The following is a 17,431-nucleotide window of genomic DNA, read 5'->3' on the forward strand; positions in this document are numbered from 1 at the left end:
TTACTTCCCATCTGCCTTACACAGTTACCTAGGGTCATATTTATCAATCTTTCATGCAGCGCAGCAAGCCACCTTGCTGCGCTGCATGGAATGGCAGGAATGCACTGTATTTAACATTATACAGCGCATTCCTGTTCTTTCCTAGTGCTGGTGCACTTTTTGCTGTCTAGCACCAACAAAAGCACCCTTGTATTATTTGCTGTGTGTCTAGCACCAACAAAGCCACCTTTGTATTATTTGGAAGTGTGCTTGTGTGTCTAGCACCTACAAAGGCGCCCTTGTATTATTTGCAACGGTGCCTGTGTAGTTAGCAGGATTGTTTTTGTGCAGGCAGGGACACCCTCGGTCACAAAAACCATCCCGAGACGCATTTTCCTCTTTCTATGAATGCTACAGAATGTAGCACACGTAGAAAGAGGAAAAACAAAGATAAATAAAGGTATTACTCCTTGTTACGCCTCCCCTGGAAAGGTATAGAATTTGGACACATTCCAAGGTCCACCTCTGATGGTAAATCTGGGAATGCGTCAAAATCCATGGGTAAATGGATGGGAACACCCATGCTCCACCCATGGAACGCCTCCCTGAGGCAGGGTAATGCAACGCAGCAATTTGCGCTGCATTTTGATTACTCTAGATTTATCAAGCCATACAGGGCCACATAAGGTGGCCTTGGTAGCTTGATAAATCACATGAAGAGTTGCGTGGCCCTCGCGTGGTGTAAGAGCAATGCAAAACCTTCATAAATATGTCCCCTAGTCCCTACCAAAACAGCCTAATTGGATCGTTCCAGTTCATCGCTGGCCGAGACTTGGTAATGCCTCTGTCCTTCCAGTATTGTACACAATCTCGGACTTGACCCACCACACCTGTCCCACCACACCTGTCCCTAAATACCCTTACAGGCACTCATTATGCAGCACTAAAGAGCTGTCACAAGTGGGTTTCCCCGATATAAATACTCGTGTAATACAATATTATAGCGCCTGATGAAACACTCCACATGCTGCACTCCAGGGCCGAACCCTCTGGAAGTTAAATCTCTTCAGTATTCCTTTAACCACCACAACTAAGCCTCTAAGTATGTCAGCCTGAAAGGGTAAAAATGCCAGCTATTCGAAAGTTTAAAAAAACAGTTTCTTTCTGTTAACACATGCTTAACAAACCAATCCTTTGGCTAGAGTTCCAGCAAATGTGGTTAGCCCCAGAGCTAATTTTAGAGCACCGGAGGTCGTATCATGAACACGTGCGCTTACGTAGGGCACAGCCGTGCACCTGTTTTATGCGATTAGTGTCCAAAGTACATGCATTGTTCTGGGAATTTATCCAATTTAGTGCATGAGCTGCAGAAAGCACTGCCCAAAATCAAAGAGGGGCAACCACTGCTCTTTATTTCGGTGATGTGCTGTCTGCAGTGCATACACTAACTCAGAGAAATTCCAAGTTAAATGCATGGACTTAGGACAGTGCAATGCCATTAAAAAAGGCGCACAGCTGTGCTCTGCGCAAACGCACAGGTTCATGATACGGGCAGCGTTCAACAATTTTATTTCTTTTGTGACATTTATATGCAATTTCAATTAAAACGTTTAAAAGTAGAAAAAAGATATAACAAGGAATGAAAGCAGAGAGCTTTCCATCAGTCCTGGCAATGAGGTGCACAACTTATTACGAAATGTGCGATTGTGCTGTCTCTTCCCAAGACAAACAGTTGTTTAAAAACGATTTTCACTTTCTGTGTTTACTGTCTATGCCTGTGGTTGTTACAGTTAAAAATTGTAGTTTTAGCCTGCCTGTAATTGCATATTTTATCACCTGTGTTGTGTTTTAAATGTGTGGTTTTCCCTGCCCATGATTGCTTTCATTTAGTGTGTTGAATTGTGGGATTTGCAGTCCAAGCTCTGTAGTTTGTCCCTCTCATTCCTTGGTAACAAATCTGTTTTCCCTCCAAATTTCTCATTTGCTCTGTGCTTAGGCCTGTGTGCTCAAACAGTGCACCCCCAGCCACCAATTTGTGTTCACAAGCCAGTGAGGCCAGCCTCCCTGCCCCCCCCCCCCTCAGCAACGGGGATTTTCTACATCAGAGGGTGCTTCTTTGAGCTGTTTAAACTGTATTTACTGGGGCCTGTGCACTTCGTTTTTTGACCAGCAGGGGGAGTAAAGCTTTATTCAAACAGTATTGTTAGATTTCGAGTTAGTGAAGCCTTTACCTGCTGAAGTCCAAAGTTGTGGATTGAGCCTGTCTGTCTCCTAGGAGATTCTGAACGGGAACAGCAGCTTCCAACTCCCTGGCCAGCAAACCTTGTCTGAGGTTGCTGGGACCTCATATGGTGTGCTAGTGGTTGGCACATGTGTACACTGATTGGTGGTTGTATCTGGTGTTTCTATTGGGTTAGGGTTAATGTCCTCAATTGGTTGGGTATTTGAGGGTTCTGGTTGGTTTCTCGGTCTGTGATTCAGTCATTGCAGGGTTGGGGCTAGGGTTAGGATTTCTATTGGAAGTAGGGACTCGGGCTTCCTATGTTATTAGTTGATGGGAGTAGGGTGGGACTAAGGCTAGGGTTAGACCTTTAATTGGAAGTAGCTATTTAGGGCTTCTGGTGTGATTGGCTGTTAGACCAGTTGTGGGACTAAGAGTAGGGTTAGGCTTTCTATTAGAAGTAGGGACTAGGGCTACCTGTACCATTGGCTGCTTGAACTTGGGTTCGGACTAGTGGTAGGACTAAGGCCTTTATTGGACGTAGAGATCAGGGTTTTTTAACTGATTGGGTGCTTGGACTAGGGTTAAGATTGGCTGCAAGGTCCTGGTCTCCTATTGGTTCTAGGTGTTATTGCTAGTGTTGTCATTGGATATTGTTAGGGCTAGGGTTCCCATTGGCTGAAAGGGTCACCTGATTACTAGGGCTACAAAAAAGGCCAGGCTTAGGGCATCTCAGCCCGGGCGTCGAGGCTAAGGGTGGAGAGGACAAGGGTAGTTGCCTGTTTGGGCCTGTTAAGGGTGGAGAGGACAAGGGTAGTTGCCTGTTTGGGCCTGTTAAGGGTGGAGAGGACAAGGGTAGTTGCCTGTTTGGGCCTGTTCGAGACTGGTCGGGACTAGGGCCATAAATGCTGCCCTTTTTCTCATTTAGCAATACCCAGCCCACACCATTCACAACCACAAACAGAGCAACACACTCACACCAAATATACACCACGCACAACACTATGCACAGATTAATGTACCAGCATGCACCACCAACCCAACCAAACCACATCTACACACCCTACTATCCCAACTACCACACATATCCACCATCACCCACAAACAGTACACAACTCTATCCTATACCACTAACCAATACACTCATTACTAACACAACGCCAATCAACACCATAAATAACTACATCCCACTCAGACACACTCTCCCTGCTGTAATTACACCTAACAGTCAGCCTTTTATTACTAACAAATATATAATGATCCTTCCATCAGTTGACTTTAAAAAAAAATAATAATCCTTCACTCTTTTATCCCTTCACTATCCTTTTTCTATCAAAATTAACAGACTAACATGTTCACTTCTCAAATTCCATATTCCATATTGAACTATACTAATATACTGCCCAAATAACTGAATAACATATCTACTACTCAAATTACTTCATATTTATACTATACTAATTTTCAACACTAATCCTTTATGGGTTGCGGAGTGGCGTGCTACTCGCCAAAAAAGCGCTTCAACACCCATCAGGGGTAACAAGTGCTATATGAATGCAAATCTTTCTTCCCCTTTTATCCATCCGCTATCCTTCTCACTCCAAGTAACAGACTAATATCCACCACTGAAATTACCTCATACTTCACCATATTAATTCACCACTAATCCTTTATAGGCTACCTGAATAGCATGCGTCAACAAGCGAGCGATAAATAAATACAAACCTTTGTCCTACTCTATCCTTCTGCTATCATTCCAAATCCAAATAACTGACTAACCTATCCACCACTTAAAATGTACTTGCATGTTTCACTATACTAATTCAACACTAATCCTCTGTGGGTCCCGGAGTAGCGTGCTACCCGCCGAAAAAGTGATTAGACGCCTCGTCAGGGGTAGTAAGCGCTATATAAATGCAATTACAATTACAATTGCCTATTCTGTATGCAGTGATGGGCAGACGCAAAATGTGAATGACAATTTAACAGACCAATGGATAAACAGGCCTGACCCAAAGTTTCTACCTGTATGTATGTATATATGCAAATTTAGTTATGTGATTTTAGCTTTGTTTTTAGATCGAGCATGCCTCGCAGAGCCAGCTGCTCTGCGAGGCATGCTGTATTAGAGTATGGGTTAAAGCCTCGCCCACTCTCCGCGTATATTTGTCATTGGCTTGTGTCATTACCCTTTGTAAATGCTGGCTTCTTATTCGTTAATAGGTTTGTTTGTTAGTCCCTCCTTAGTACCACCTTGTCTTCAATTGTAACCTCCCATGAGGACTGGACCTTTTTCTTCTGTTGTTACACAGTAAATCTTATTTAGTCCGCAAGCACTATTTTCTTTAATATGTTTCTCCTACTCCAGGCACGACATGCGCGCTTTCACTTTCCAAGAAGCCCGGGACAATGACAGCTGTTTCTTTTAACACCTTCGCTGCGGCGGCTATTCCGCCGCAGCGCTAAGGGGGCGGGGGGGCCATGCGGCGCGCCCATGCTGGTGATGGAACCACTCCGTCACCAGCCTCGGTTGAGCTGTGCTGATGACGAAGCGGTTCCGTCATGGCCCCGCCCGCTCAATAGAACGCGCCGCGCAGGCACGAAATCAGCGCCACGCAGGTGCGTCGGGCGGGCCATGACGGAACCGCTCCGTCATCAGCACAGCGCTACCGCGGCTGATGACGGAGCGGTTCCATCATCAGCACGGAAGTGGTTAAATGAAATAGGTCTCACATTTACAAGAGTTTGAGCTATTGGCATTGTAAATGACAATGCCTTTTATTTATTTTAATTATCAAAAACGATAAATAACAGGCATTGTCATTTGCAATGCCAATAGCTCAAACTCTCGCAAATGCAAGACCTATTGCATTGCAAATGCTTGTTTTTAAGTAAATCAGGGCTTGCAAGACATCTAAAGCTGTGTCCAGGCCAGACCTTAAAAGGGAGAGGCATTCCCTCCGGAAAGCTGGAAAAATTCAAATTATTACGCCAAGATGTGCCTGTAACTATAACCAACATAAAGGAGGCTTTGACAATGGCCCACTTGTGCGGACTATTTTGAAGCCTCGGAGCAAAACAATGGAAGCAACTCTTGTGGGAGCAGGATGGAAATCTCCTGCCAAATCAGGACAGATTTCCTTCTGTTAAATCCATAATCTGCGCTCTCACAGCGCCGTGGAACAATGACTGATTTCTGAGTCACTCAATATTGCCATTCCACTGTACATGAGCACTCGATTGATTATTCTGAATCTATATTAAAAAAAGTATGGTTTGACAATATGCTCATGACTATTTTCATAATAACACAAATTGATCACACTTGACATTTTGTATTTACATGAATTGAACTGTATTAGTGTCTTATGCATTGCCCTTTTGTGCATTGAATTCTGTTGGTGTCCATTGAATCGTATGGCTGTGAATTGTATTGTATTGGTGTGTCTTAACATATATTGCTGTAAATTGTACTATACTGGGGCACAAGGAATTGTCTTCATGTGCAATGTAATGTATTAGCATCTATTGGATTATATTGGAATCACCTGTATCGCCATCCCTACGGCACCACTTCAGCCCTTTAAGAGAGGGCTGGTGTTTCCACACCCGAAATTACTGTGTGAGAATACTTTTCCCAGGTTTAGCTGGTGCATTTATTTCCCCAGTAAATCCACCAGTGTATTATTTATTGAAGGAGTTTTATAAAGCGTGAACATGACCCGTCCAGGTATCGGAGTGCTGTACAAATAGCAAAACAAGTTAAACACAAAAAAATGCGGAACAAAACTGGCAAAAACCAGGTAAAACTACAGACAGCACTATATTGTACAAATAGCAAGCAGGAGACCAATTAAATTTCCCACCCCCTGAATCAGGTGGAAAATGTTGTGTTCAAGTTTCTCACGTCACTAATCCATATCCGTTTTGATATCTACTAAAAAAAATCTTCGAAAGAGGCCTTCTGAAACCTAGAGGCCTATGAAGTCCTCATTTTTAACATCTAAACATGGTTTACAAATCTCCAAGCAGTTTAAACACTTGTCTAGAATTGATACCTTAGCAGACTGTCCAACTTCCGGCCAGTGTCCCAATACACTGCTAGACATAAATGAGTTACTTTATGTGGCTTTTACTGCAAAAGGCAGCTCCAGTGTAAGGAGTACTACAGCCCTAGGCAAGTGACAGTTAGCCATTTGGGCCCTCTCCCTCTCCTAACAGGTAGGCCAATTTAGAGGGCATTTGTTGCAATCTGGTGCCATCTTCAGATGGTACTATAAGTAGCTTACTATAGTGAACTTAAAGTGTGACCTGCCCTGCTTCTAAGCACATGTAGACTTGTTTTGGGGTATAGAATTAGGGTTCAGGTTATGGCCTTTGTGGTTTAGGCTTGGGAATTTCGTTTTAATCTTAGAGGCTTTGACTCATGTGTTTGAAATAATTGGCTAAAATTCAGTGGACTGTTTATGGCTTTCAGTGGGTGAAAAAAATTCATAAAAGCAATGACGCAGTCGGTGCAAGTGCAAAACATGCTCAGTGCTCTTATAAGTGATAACAAAAGTGATAAAAGAGGCTCAAAGTGTGTATCAAGAACACAAGACCAACACGGCCCATCAATGCAATGATCAGAATATAGTGGGTCTGTGAGTAAAGTCGATCACATTCCGATCCTTGTGGAAATCATCATCAGTATATGGGGAACCCGAGGGAGTGCTGAAACAGAAAAAATTAAAGGCATCCAAGGAGGGAAAAGATAGGAAAGAGACACGTCAGGTTTAACTATTATGCTCGCCTACCTTCATAGAAAGATGAAAAAGCTCTGTCAAGAGGAACTAGAACCGAAAAAAGAAATTAAAAAATGCAAGAGTCCAAGTTCGTCCAAACAAGGAAGTAGTGACAAATATTGGGCTCAGCTGACATTAATTGCAGTCAAAGGAAACATGTGATCGCAAAGAATAGGCCCATAATGCTGGACTAATAAATGTGGATGACCAAGGGCCAGGCCTGTAGCACGATCTGTGCAGGAAAAGGGACACCAGTCAGATAGCTGAAAAATCACTTTGGATTGGAGGAGGGGCAAGGTAGCTGGTGAGGAGGATCATAAATGACATACCTGAATCAGGTAGTGAATTGTCCCCAATATGTAAGAAGTCCTACTGCTGTTGGTGGGATGCAGGCAGTCAGTTGTGCATGCAAGGAATCCGAAATCAGAATGGTTGAGAGAGCTACACTGAAAGAGTGCCCTAGAAATAAAGAGGGACTGAGGCCAGAAACAATGGCAGCCATGTTGGCTGAAATGATGACCCACGCATGCAGTGATTACAAAAAATCTAAATAACAGCTGCATCACATCAGGGGATCACTGATCATAAAAGGGTACATTATGGCCAGGTATTAAAGCAAATATGATTTAATGGAAATGTAGAAAGTGACCAGAGGTAAAACTTAAGTGATGATGAGCAAGGCTCAAAAGTGCCCTAGGAATGAAGAAAGAAGTGTGGCCAGAAAGAATGGTGGTGGTGCTGGGTATGTCTAAGTCATTGCCTTAAACATCATGGCCACCACTGTTTCTGGTCATCGCTTTACCCAACATGGCCGTGACTTTTTCTAATCATTCATTGCCTTACCCAACATGGTGCTTTGACCGTATGTAATTAATGACAGGTGAGCCCAATAATTACCTCTACTTCCTTGTTTCGCCGTATTGGGACTCTTGTATTTTGTATTTCTTTCTCTGTTCTATATCCTTTCACAGAGTTTTTTTCATCTTTTTTATGTAAGTAGGTGATTAAAATATTACAATATTTAAACTTGACACGTACCTCTTTTCTAACTTTCTCTCCTTGTTATGCCTTTAATTTTCACTGTTTCAGTGCTCTTAGGTTCCCATATACCTATAGTCCTGATTATGATCCCCACACCCCCAGAGGAATCAAAACGTTGTTTACTTTAAACATGGTCCCATTATATTCTGTTCATTGCACTGACAGGCCTTGTTATTCTTGCTTTCTTGACACACATGTTTATCTCATTTTATCATGTTTGTGTATCAATAGGAAGAGAGCACTAAGAACGTTTTGCACTAGCACCCACTGTGTCACTGTTTTTATGACATTTTTTGCAAATTGTTCCACGTGTAAGTAAACCATTTGGTACAATCGTGGCTTTGTTTGATATTAGGGATCACTGTCCGTACTGCCATAGCTGTGCCCCAGGTCCCTAGCGATTCTCAGGTTTCTCTTGTCCTGATATTAGGTACCACTGTCTGTTTTGCTGTAGCGTTTAGGGCTTATGTGCTCAGATAGTATTTCTTAGTACAGACCTTCAGGTTTTAGCCTTAAGCAGAAAAGATAAGGTGTAATTCCTTGGCTAAACCTGCTCCTCAGCTACCCAAGAGACTATTGCCTCATCCTGCGACGTTGTACAGTACTCGTGTGACTTCCTGCCAATTGCATGTATCTTGCTCTCTGTAAAAGGCCCCGTTGTACAATCTCTCCTTCCCCATATGTATAGTATTGTTGGATGCTCCTGCCTACCTTATGACCCCTCAATTGCTGTAAGCTCTTAGATGTACAGGTCCTATGATCTACTGCGCTCTATACTACCGTTTGACTATGTAAAGCGCTCTGATACCCTCACGGGTCAAGTTCGCGCTCTATAAAACCTTAAAATAAAATAAATAATTCAAAATTGAATGTGTTCAGCCAGTGCTTAAAGGTTGCGTCTTAGGTTTATGATATAGCCTTTGAGCTAAATATTATGATTAGGAGTTTAGAGTTACAGGTTTAGGGAATTATGCTTATACGTGTCCATTAAGGCCTAAGGATTAAGCTGTGGCTTGAAGACATATACTTAGGCCAGACTTAGGGTGTAGGCTTAGACTGAGGACTTCAGGGTTAGGTTAATTCTTTGGCCTATGGCTTTAGGTCTGTAACCTTAGATTAGGAAATTCGTAATTTAGGCTAAACCTCAAATGTTTACAAATAGCTGTGCAGCCTTAAGGAAGGTACTCAGACTTGGCTGTACAGTTAGTGGCTAGGGGCACATCCCTCTCCACCTTAAAGGGTGTCTGGGACCCTCTTCTTTGCACTCGGACCCAAACGCTGTCTGGTCCTCATGCCACTGGCTAGCCACGCGGCAATCCACACAAGCCTGTCTATCTTCGCTTGTGCCAATAGTCCTGAGTATCCTGGGCTGGAAACGCCTGTAAGGTGACATGTGGACACTATGCAAAACTAGTAAATTTAAAAAAGTTTGGGATTGCATTACGACTAAGGGTTGTGGTAAAATGTACAGTTAGGTTATGGTTACTCCAGGTTTAGACTTTGGTTTGGTATTTGGGTGAATCATAATTTAAGTCATTAGCTCGGCTGAATGGACCAGGTCTTCAGGGGTGAGTGGGTCACACTCGTTCAGTCTTAGGCCTTTCCAGTGGCGTAGCCAGTGAGTCATGGGTCCAAGTGGCTGCTGTCTGACTTATAAATACAGCAATAATCAGGGGGCTCAGCTGAGCTCCGGTGCAACTACACCTGCTACACCACGGGCCCTTCTTGAGAGACTGAACCCGAACTCAGTTTTCAGCCAGGCTTCTGAACAAAAGGAAACAAAACAGCGATTTGTTTTCACCAAAAAACAGAGCCATCGAGTGCCTCTCAGAAACCCTTCACGCAAACTGTCTCCTGTCCTCCCTGTGGTGAAACAGTCGTGTGTTTCTAAAGAGGGTGGAATACCTTCCACCTTTTGAGGGGATTGTGACCCCTTTCTGATGCCATAAAACTAATTTTGGAGGGACTGTTGGCACTAGAGGGCCGGATGGGTGTCCTCGTGACGCACAGACAACTTACAGGACGACTCGTTGTAGTAGACGTTGATCCTCTCCAGCTGCAGGGCGGAGTCGCCGACGTAGCTTCCGGCTGGATCGATGCCATGCTCGTCGCTGATTCCTTCCCAGAACTGAGGAAGAGAGAAAGAACAAACACAGCTCAGTCAGTTGTGCGAATTTGTAACGGCTCTTGTGGTCTTATCTTATGACTACTTCTGTCAAATTACGTCAGCAAGTTATCTTTTCAAGATGTGAAACGGCCATTATAGGGAGGGGTTGTGTAAGTGCACCAGTTAGATGAGGGATTGATGATGTCTTCGAAAAGAAACGGTCGGAGTTTGGCCTAACTTTACTCCAGTCGAGGGAGGGGCTCCCTGCCCGACAGTCTGTGGAATCAGTCCGGGAGGGGGCGCTGGGCACAGGGGCGGGCAGCAGCTGGCAACCGAGAATGACTGGAGATTTATTCATCGAGGAAGGTGGGGGGGTGTACGTGGAGACGTCCTGAACCACCTTTCAAAGAGCGCATGCTGGCATCTCCGAAGGGTGTGAGAAGAGGGCAGGGAGAGGGCAACAACAGCTGTGGGATTCCAGCTAGAGCACTACGCCTCAGCCACGCCCAGCCTGCCCTGTCCGCCCGAGTATCTCTCCCCGACACCCTCCGACTTCCATGTCTGCGCTGCCACTTCCTGCCTTCCCTCTGCTGTCTCTCCCGGCTTCCCACTCCAGGCTTTCACCCGGCCCCATATCTGTCACCCCACTCTCCACTCACTCGTTGGCTCACCCTCTGCCACCCCCAGCCCCCCATTACTCGCTGTATCCGAGTGCAAGCTCTTGTTTTCTACTTCCTCGCAGCTGTCACTCACTGCCCATGCACACTGCAGGCTGGCACCTTCCTTATTTCTGTCTTGAGACATGCTGGCCTCATACGCGTGTCATTTGCATGTCCCTTCTCCTTGATGTCACTTCCTTCATCCCACGTCTTTTGCATCCCTTTTCCCTCACTTCGGTCAGTCCACCAACTTTCTCCTATCACTCACTGATTCACTAGCTGTCACTCCTACCCCCTCTTATTCTCCTTCTCTTTTCCTCCTTCTTCTAGCTCCTACAGCGTTCACTCCCTTTGCCCCTTCCCACACTACTGACTGCCGCTCACTGCCCCGCTGTGTCTCGTCACTAGCTGCAGCTCGAATCTCACGCCCTGTCCTACACTACATGCCCCTTCTCCTGGCTTTTACGTCCTGTACCCCGCACCTGACAATTCCTAGCTCTTTCGGTATGTCACTATCTGCCTCCAGGAGCTGCCTGGCAGTCACTGTCCGCCTCCAGGAGTTGCCTGGCAGTCACTGTCCGCCTCCAGGAGTTGCCTGGCAGTCACTGTCCGCATCCAGGAGCTGCCTGGCACTCCACTACACTGACTCCTGTCTGTCAAATCCGAACCCTGTGCCCTGACCCCCTTCTGCTTCTCACTTGACCACCCCACCTACCACCCTGACTGTCACTCATTGGCTTCTAGCGCTTCCCTCCTCCAACGACAGGGGGGCATTTACGATGTCTATGAAAGCAAGGGGTGCCCTGCTGTGACCATGCCTTGTCCATACCAGTTGCCACTGGCCGGCAGTCATTTTTATAACGCACGCTTCCTTAAACTGGGTGAGATTTCCATATTGGGTTGGTGTCTCTAAAGTGGATGTTATCAAAAGGCTAAATTGTGACAAAAAAAAGATATGCAACAGTGGCCTCCTGGCACAAAAGGGGTAGCCGAAAAGTGGTCCCTCTGAGGCTCTTCTATAGGTTGCAGTTTAGATGGCGAAGCCAGAGCGCTCACATTTCCAATTCCATGGGTAAGTAGTTCATTCACTCCAGGTTTTCACTTTTACACTCTGGCATGAGCAGTCCTGCTGCTCCAAGTCTAAAATTAGGTCTGCGTTTATCAGAATGCGAAGAAAGAACCTGGAACGGACGAGCTACTCGAGGGCTTTAAGACCAGCTCTGTGGGTTTGACATATTTCCGAAAAACTTTTAGTGAATGTCAGCTGGGCTATACAAGTTCCATGCAACACAACATGCATTACATCCATGAAGTCTAACTACAAACAACGTGGACTCGATACCACCTGTTCCTGGAAATACGAATATTGTCAAAAGCGCAACCCAATAGCACAGATCATATCGGCGTGGTTTTCCTGCAGCCTGTAGATGCCTCGCTCGGGCGTGGCGGCCTGTCAGCTGCTACCACGTGGCTGGCTGGGTGTAGCGCACGCTAGACTGAGGCCTAGCCGTCCCGTCACCCCGCTTCGTGCAGGGAACACCCACCCCTTATACATGGAATGGGGCAGACACCAGGGCCCTGAGAGCTGCACATGTCCCTCTTAAATAAAAGGCGGTAAAAGAAGACACACGTGGGCAGAACGAGGGACGAACCGGGTCAAACAGAGCGGGTCACGCGGGATCAGGATCCGGGGCCCGAGGACCGAGGTGTCAGGGAGGAGGGCATAAAATCTGGGAAGAGGTTATGTCGTACATGTAGAAGGGGTGCTGGAAGAGGGGCAGGGCACGGGGTGTCATGAAGAGGTACATGCACGGTCACGAAAAGGACATTTATGGTCAGAAAGAGTGTCACGCGGGGCCAGAAACCACCTCTCCCACGGAGATTCGCTCACAGAGTTGCGGTGGAAAGGATTATCTGGAGAGAGAATGTAGTTTCAAACATGGAACTTTTAGCCAGAGTTACGAGAGATGTCCTACGGCGCACACACAATGCTGGTAACACAGGCCCCTCTGTGTGCTTCTAAGACTTTTCCAAAAGTATGGCGCTAAATTAACTAGAATGGACGAGCAGTTAGCGCCTCGAAGCTGCAGCGCTCAGGGTGCGACCAGGGAGCCCGGAGACTACAGGCATAGAGGAGGCATTCCATTGGCTTCCGTCAGGGGAAGTATCCGAGGACTCGGGCAGAGGGTTGCATCCTGGTGGTTAAAAAGTAATTGGGAAATTGCCACAATCGAGTCGGGCATGGGGAGAAGTCTACGATCCAGGGAAAGTTCCCGTCGCCATTAAAAGTGATAGTGGACCGAGAGGGCATCGAGCCGAAAGTACACCAGAGGAAACAAAGTAGCTATCCTCTCTGGTGGCTCCGTGGCGAGGCAGTTTAGCGCAAAGGACCCCCTCCCCAGACCCCTACCCTACTTACCTTGGTTCCGATCTGGTTGCCGCACTGGCCGGCCTGGATGTGCACTATTTCCCTCATGGCTGCGCCTGTGCCCTGCTGTCGCACTGGGAGCTCCGGGTGAAGCTGCTTCTTTTCACTCTGCCCTTTCCCTCCTCCGCCCAGCTGTGCGGCTCCTCACCCTCTGCCACTTCACTGCCAAAGCATCCACCCTGCCTCCCTTCCCCGCCGCTGAACTCCGGACAGCCTGCCCCCGGTGCCGGGACACTCTGCAGCTGAGTGGTCCATCCGCCCATCCCTCCCGGCAGGAGGACGAGCCTGGTGACGTCAGAGGGGAGGGTGGGAGCCGTGGCTTACTAAAAAGGCTAGACTCGTGGGATACAGCTGGTTCCCGTTACACACTGGCATTCACCCCCCACGCCCAGGCAATGAACAGATCATGGGCAGGAACACTGCGGCATCTCATGTGACCTCACCATAGCGAGCGGCACACCTTGCATGCTTATGCGGAGTGTCGACACTGAACTTAAGCCAATGAACGCCTGGCTCACCTCCAGACAGCACTGAGTGCGCGCTGATAACTTATGATAACCCCCGAGCTTTACACACAATTTATGGACTCATAATAAAAGCAACATAATAGCCCTACTCTCTTATCACGTGGCTGAGCGAATCGGAATGTGTGTAAAGAAACACAGTTACACTGAATTACCTCCTATGTTACTGTATTTTAACTCGCACGTTGTTTCGTTATCATAAAAAATCTTTTTTTTAAAAATGTATTTATTTCGTCCAGTTGACATGTTAGTTCGCAGTAGTATTTCAAAGAGTTACATCGTATGTTACATAAATAGACACTTGATCTGTACATTTTACATCAGGCATTTCTCGCTGGACACATAGGATCATACAGTGGTGTAATGATTACCGGTAATGTACATTAGGGTTCTCTATGATACATACATCCCATCTTACCCATTTAGTCTTAACCTGCTTACATAGACATAGACCAGCGCAGCATATTCATTGTACATTTTGTTCCCCCCCCCTCGGAGGCCCACCTCCCAATCAGCTTTCTCCAACCATCACCACTCGTTATCCCCTTGCTTTAGTCCTCAGTTACTATGCTTAAGAGATATTGTTTTAGCGGTTCCCAGAAATCTTTGGGTCTCGATGCTTGCGGCAGTTCCTCTGCATAGACCTCCATAGTTTCCCTACAAAAGGACTTGTCCACCAGAGAGTCCTTGAATCTTTGGGGACGCTTGCTACCCCACCTGATAGCTACTCTACTTTTTGCTAGCAACAGGGACACCGCAAGAAACTTCCTTCTCTTTGCTGGTTTTGATTTATGCATCCCTAACAGGCACACCCGAGGAGTATTCGGTATTTGTTCGGCTAGCATCTGTGAAAGCGCTGTCATTATCTCTTGCCAGAACTTGTTTACCTGCGGGCATGCCCAGGCTACATGCAAAAAGTCGCCGTGGTCAGCGTCGCATCTATAACATTTGTTGTGTGGTCTGAGCCCGTATCTGTGTAGTTGAATCGGAGAATAGTAAAATTGGTGCAGAAATTTGAAATGAATAATTCACAAATTGCAGTTTGATGTTAATATTTGCAATTGCGTGCAACTGCAGTCCCAATCCTGTACCTCAATAGTTTCACCCAACAATGCTTCCCATCTAACTAATGCTGTGTTGCCCGCCTCTATTTGTTCTGATTGCGAGGCCGTGTATAGACGTGTGATTAGCTTCCTTCTGGTCAGTGCTTGTAATAATGATTGTAATGCAAGTAGTGTCGGCGGCTCCTCCAGGTAGGAGGTTTACATGTCCTTTATCGCCATTTGTAAGCGCATATGAGCAGATATTTTCATTGGGGTATTGTGTATGCTCAGCGATGGATCATTTCGTTGTATAAGCCTGCCATGTGGGAAAATATCTTTCATTGTGTGCAACTGCGTGCCCCTCAATAGCAATGACATTCGTTTCTCTTGCGTCACTGATAGTCTCGGGTGATTTACTATATGGACTCAAGCAGCTGGTGTCCACCCCCACCCACCTCGCCGGACATACACTCGACGCAGTCTTCTCCTCCAGCCCAGACATCGACTTCAGCCACGCCACAGAGCTTCAATGGACGGACCACAGCTGCGTCCACTTCACCTTCAAGAGAACGACGACCCACCACCACCAGCAACAGACCGCCCGCAGAAGCTGGAACAAGATCACAGCAGACCAGCTCGCCACCTCCCTGAGCCAGCACCCTCCTGCCAGCTCAGCGAACCCCAGCCAGGCTGCCGACAACCTCACGAAGTGGATCAGCATCTGCGCGGACGAGCTCGCCCCGCTAAGGACCCCGCCCAGCAGACCCGGCAGCAAGAAAGCCCCGTGGTTCACCGACGAACTCAAGAGCTCCAAGAAGAACTGCCGAGCCCTCGAGAAAGTCTGGAGAAGGGAACCTACACCGGACAACAGGACCACCTTCAAGCTGGCCACCCGGAAGCACCACCAGCTGATCCGAGCCGCCAAGAAAACTGCATTCAAGGACCGGTTGGACAACAACGCACACAACTGCAAGGAACTCTTCAACATCGTGAAAGAGCTATCCAACCCCAGCGCAGGAAACAACGACATCACCCCATCGCAAGACCTCTGCAACTCCCTCGCTTCATACTTCCACAACAAGATCGCAGACATACACAACAGCTTCAACAACCAACCAACGCACACCAGGACCGGACAACCACCCCCCACCACCACCCTCCACGCCTGGACCCCGATCAGCACCGAAGACACCATCCAAACAATGAACTCCATCCACTCCGGATCACCGACTGACCCCTGCCCTCACTTCGTCTTCAACAAGGCCAACGCTGTCATCGCACCCCACCTGCGAGACATCATCAACACATCCTTCGACACCGCCACCTTCCCTGAGAGCTGGAAGCACGCCGAACTCAGCGCTCTACTCAAGAAACCCACAGCGGACCCCACCGAACTCAAGAACTACCGCCCCATCTCGCTCCTCCCATTTCCAGCCAAAGTCATCGAGAAGACCGTCAACAAGCAGATGGCCGCCTTCCTCGAGACGAATGGATCCCTCGACCCCTCACAGTCCGGCTTCCGAGCCAATCACAGCACCGAGACCGCCCTCATCGCCGCCACCGATGACATCCGAGCCCTGATGGACAACGGAGAAACAGCGGCCCTCATCCTCCTAGACCTCTCCGCGGCATTCGACACTGTCTGCCACCGCACCCTAGTACAGCGCCTCAGCAACGTCGGAATCCAGGACAAGGCGCTGGAATGGATCATCTCCTTCCTCGACGGAAGAACACAGAGAGTCCGCCTTCCACCGTACAAGTCAGAGGCCTCCGAAGTCATCTGCGGCGTCCCTCAAGGATCCTCTCTGAGCCCCACCCTCTTCAACGTCTACATGAGCCCCCTCGCGGCCATCGCACGCCAACACAACCTCAGCATAATCTCCTACGCCGACGACACCCAGCTGATCCTCTCCCTGACCAACGACCCAGCCGCCGCCAGAGCCGACCTGCACGAAGGGATGAAAGAGGTAGCCGAGTGGATGACGACCAGCCGCATGAAACTGAACTCCGACAAGACGGAGGTCCTCATCCTGGGCTCTTCACCCTCCGCCTGGGACGACTCCTGGTGGCCTCCCGCCCTGGGCACCGCACCCAAACCAACAGACCATGCACGCAACCTGGGCTTCATCCTGGACTCCTCCCTCTCCATGACCAGGCAAGTCAACAACGTCTCCTCAGCGTGCTTCAACATCCTACGCATGCTACGGAAGATCTTCTGGTGGATCCCCACCGAGACCAGGAAGACCGTCACCCAGGCCCTCGTCACTAGCCGACTGGACTACGGCAACGCCCTCTACGCCGGTACCACCGCCAAGCTCCAGAAGAGACTCCAGCGGATCCAGAACGCCTCTGCCAGACTCATCCTCGACATCCCACGAACCAGCCACATCTCCGGACATCTGAGAGACCTTCACTGGCTCCCCGTCAACAAAAGAATCACCTTCTGCCTCCTCACCCCCGCACACAAAGCCCTACACGACCAAGGCCCGAGCTACCTCAACAGCCGAATCAACTTCTACGCTCCCAAACGCCACCTCCGATCAGCCAACCACGCCCTCGCCGCCGTCCCCCGCATCCGAAGAGCGACTACAGGTGGAAGGTCCTTCTCCTACCTGGCCGCCAAGACCTGGAACTCCCTCCCGACC

General features: G+C 47.8%; 1 protein-coding gene across 1 annotated transcript in view; it reads right to left on the reverse strand.

Annotated features, from left to right (window-relative positions):
• The window catches only part of TUBB6 (tubulin beta 6 class V), a 43,489-nt gene extending 29,974 nt beyond the window's left edge, over positions 1-13,515 (reverse strand). Inside the window, exons 1-2 of the mRNA XM_078687598.1 lie at positions 13,211-13,515; positions 10,045-10,153 (exon numbers count right to left, since the gene is read on the reverse strand). Coding sequence (XP_078543724.1) covers positions 10,045-10,153; positions 13,211-13,267 — 166 coding nt within the window. The 5' untranslated portion in view covers positions 13,268-13,515. The remainder of the gene's footprint in view (positions 1-10,044; positions 10,154-13,210) is intronic.
• Positions 13,516-17,431: the final 3,916 nt, after the last annotated feature.

Source organism: Lissotriton helveticus, chromosome 4_1 (genome assembly GCF_964261635.1).
Source record: "Lissotriton helveticus chromosome 4_1, aLisHel1.1, whole genome shotgun sequence".
NCBI classification, from domain to species: Eukaryota; Metazoa; Chordata; class Amphibia; order Caudata; family Salamandridae; genus Lissotriton; species Lissotriton helveticus.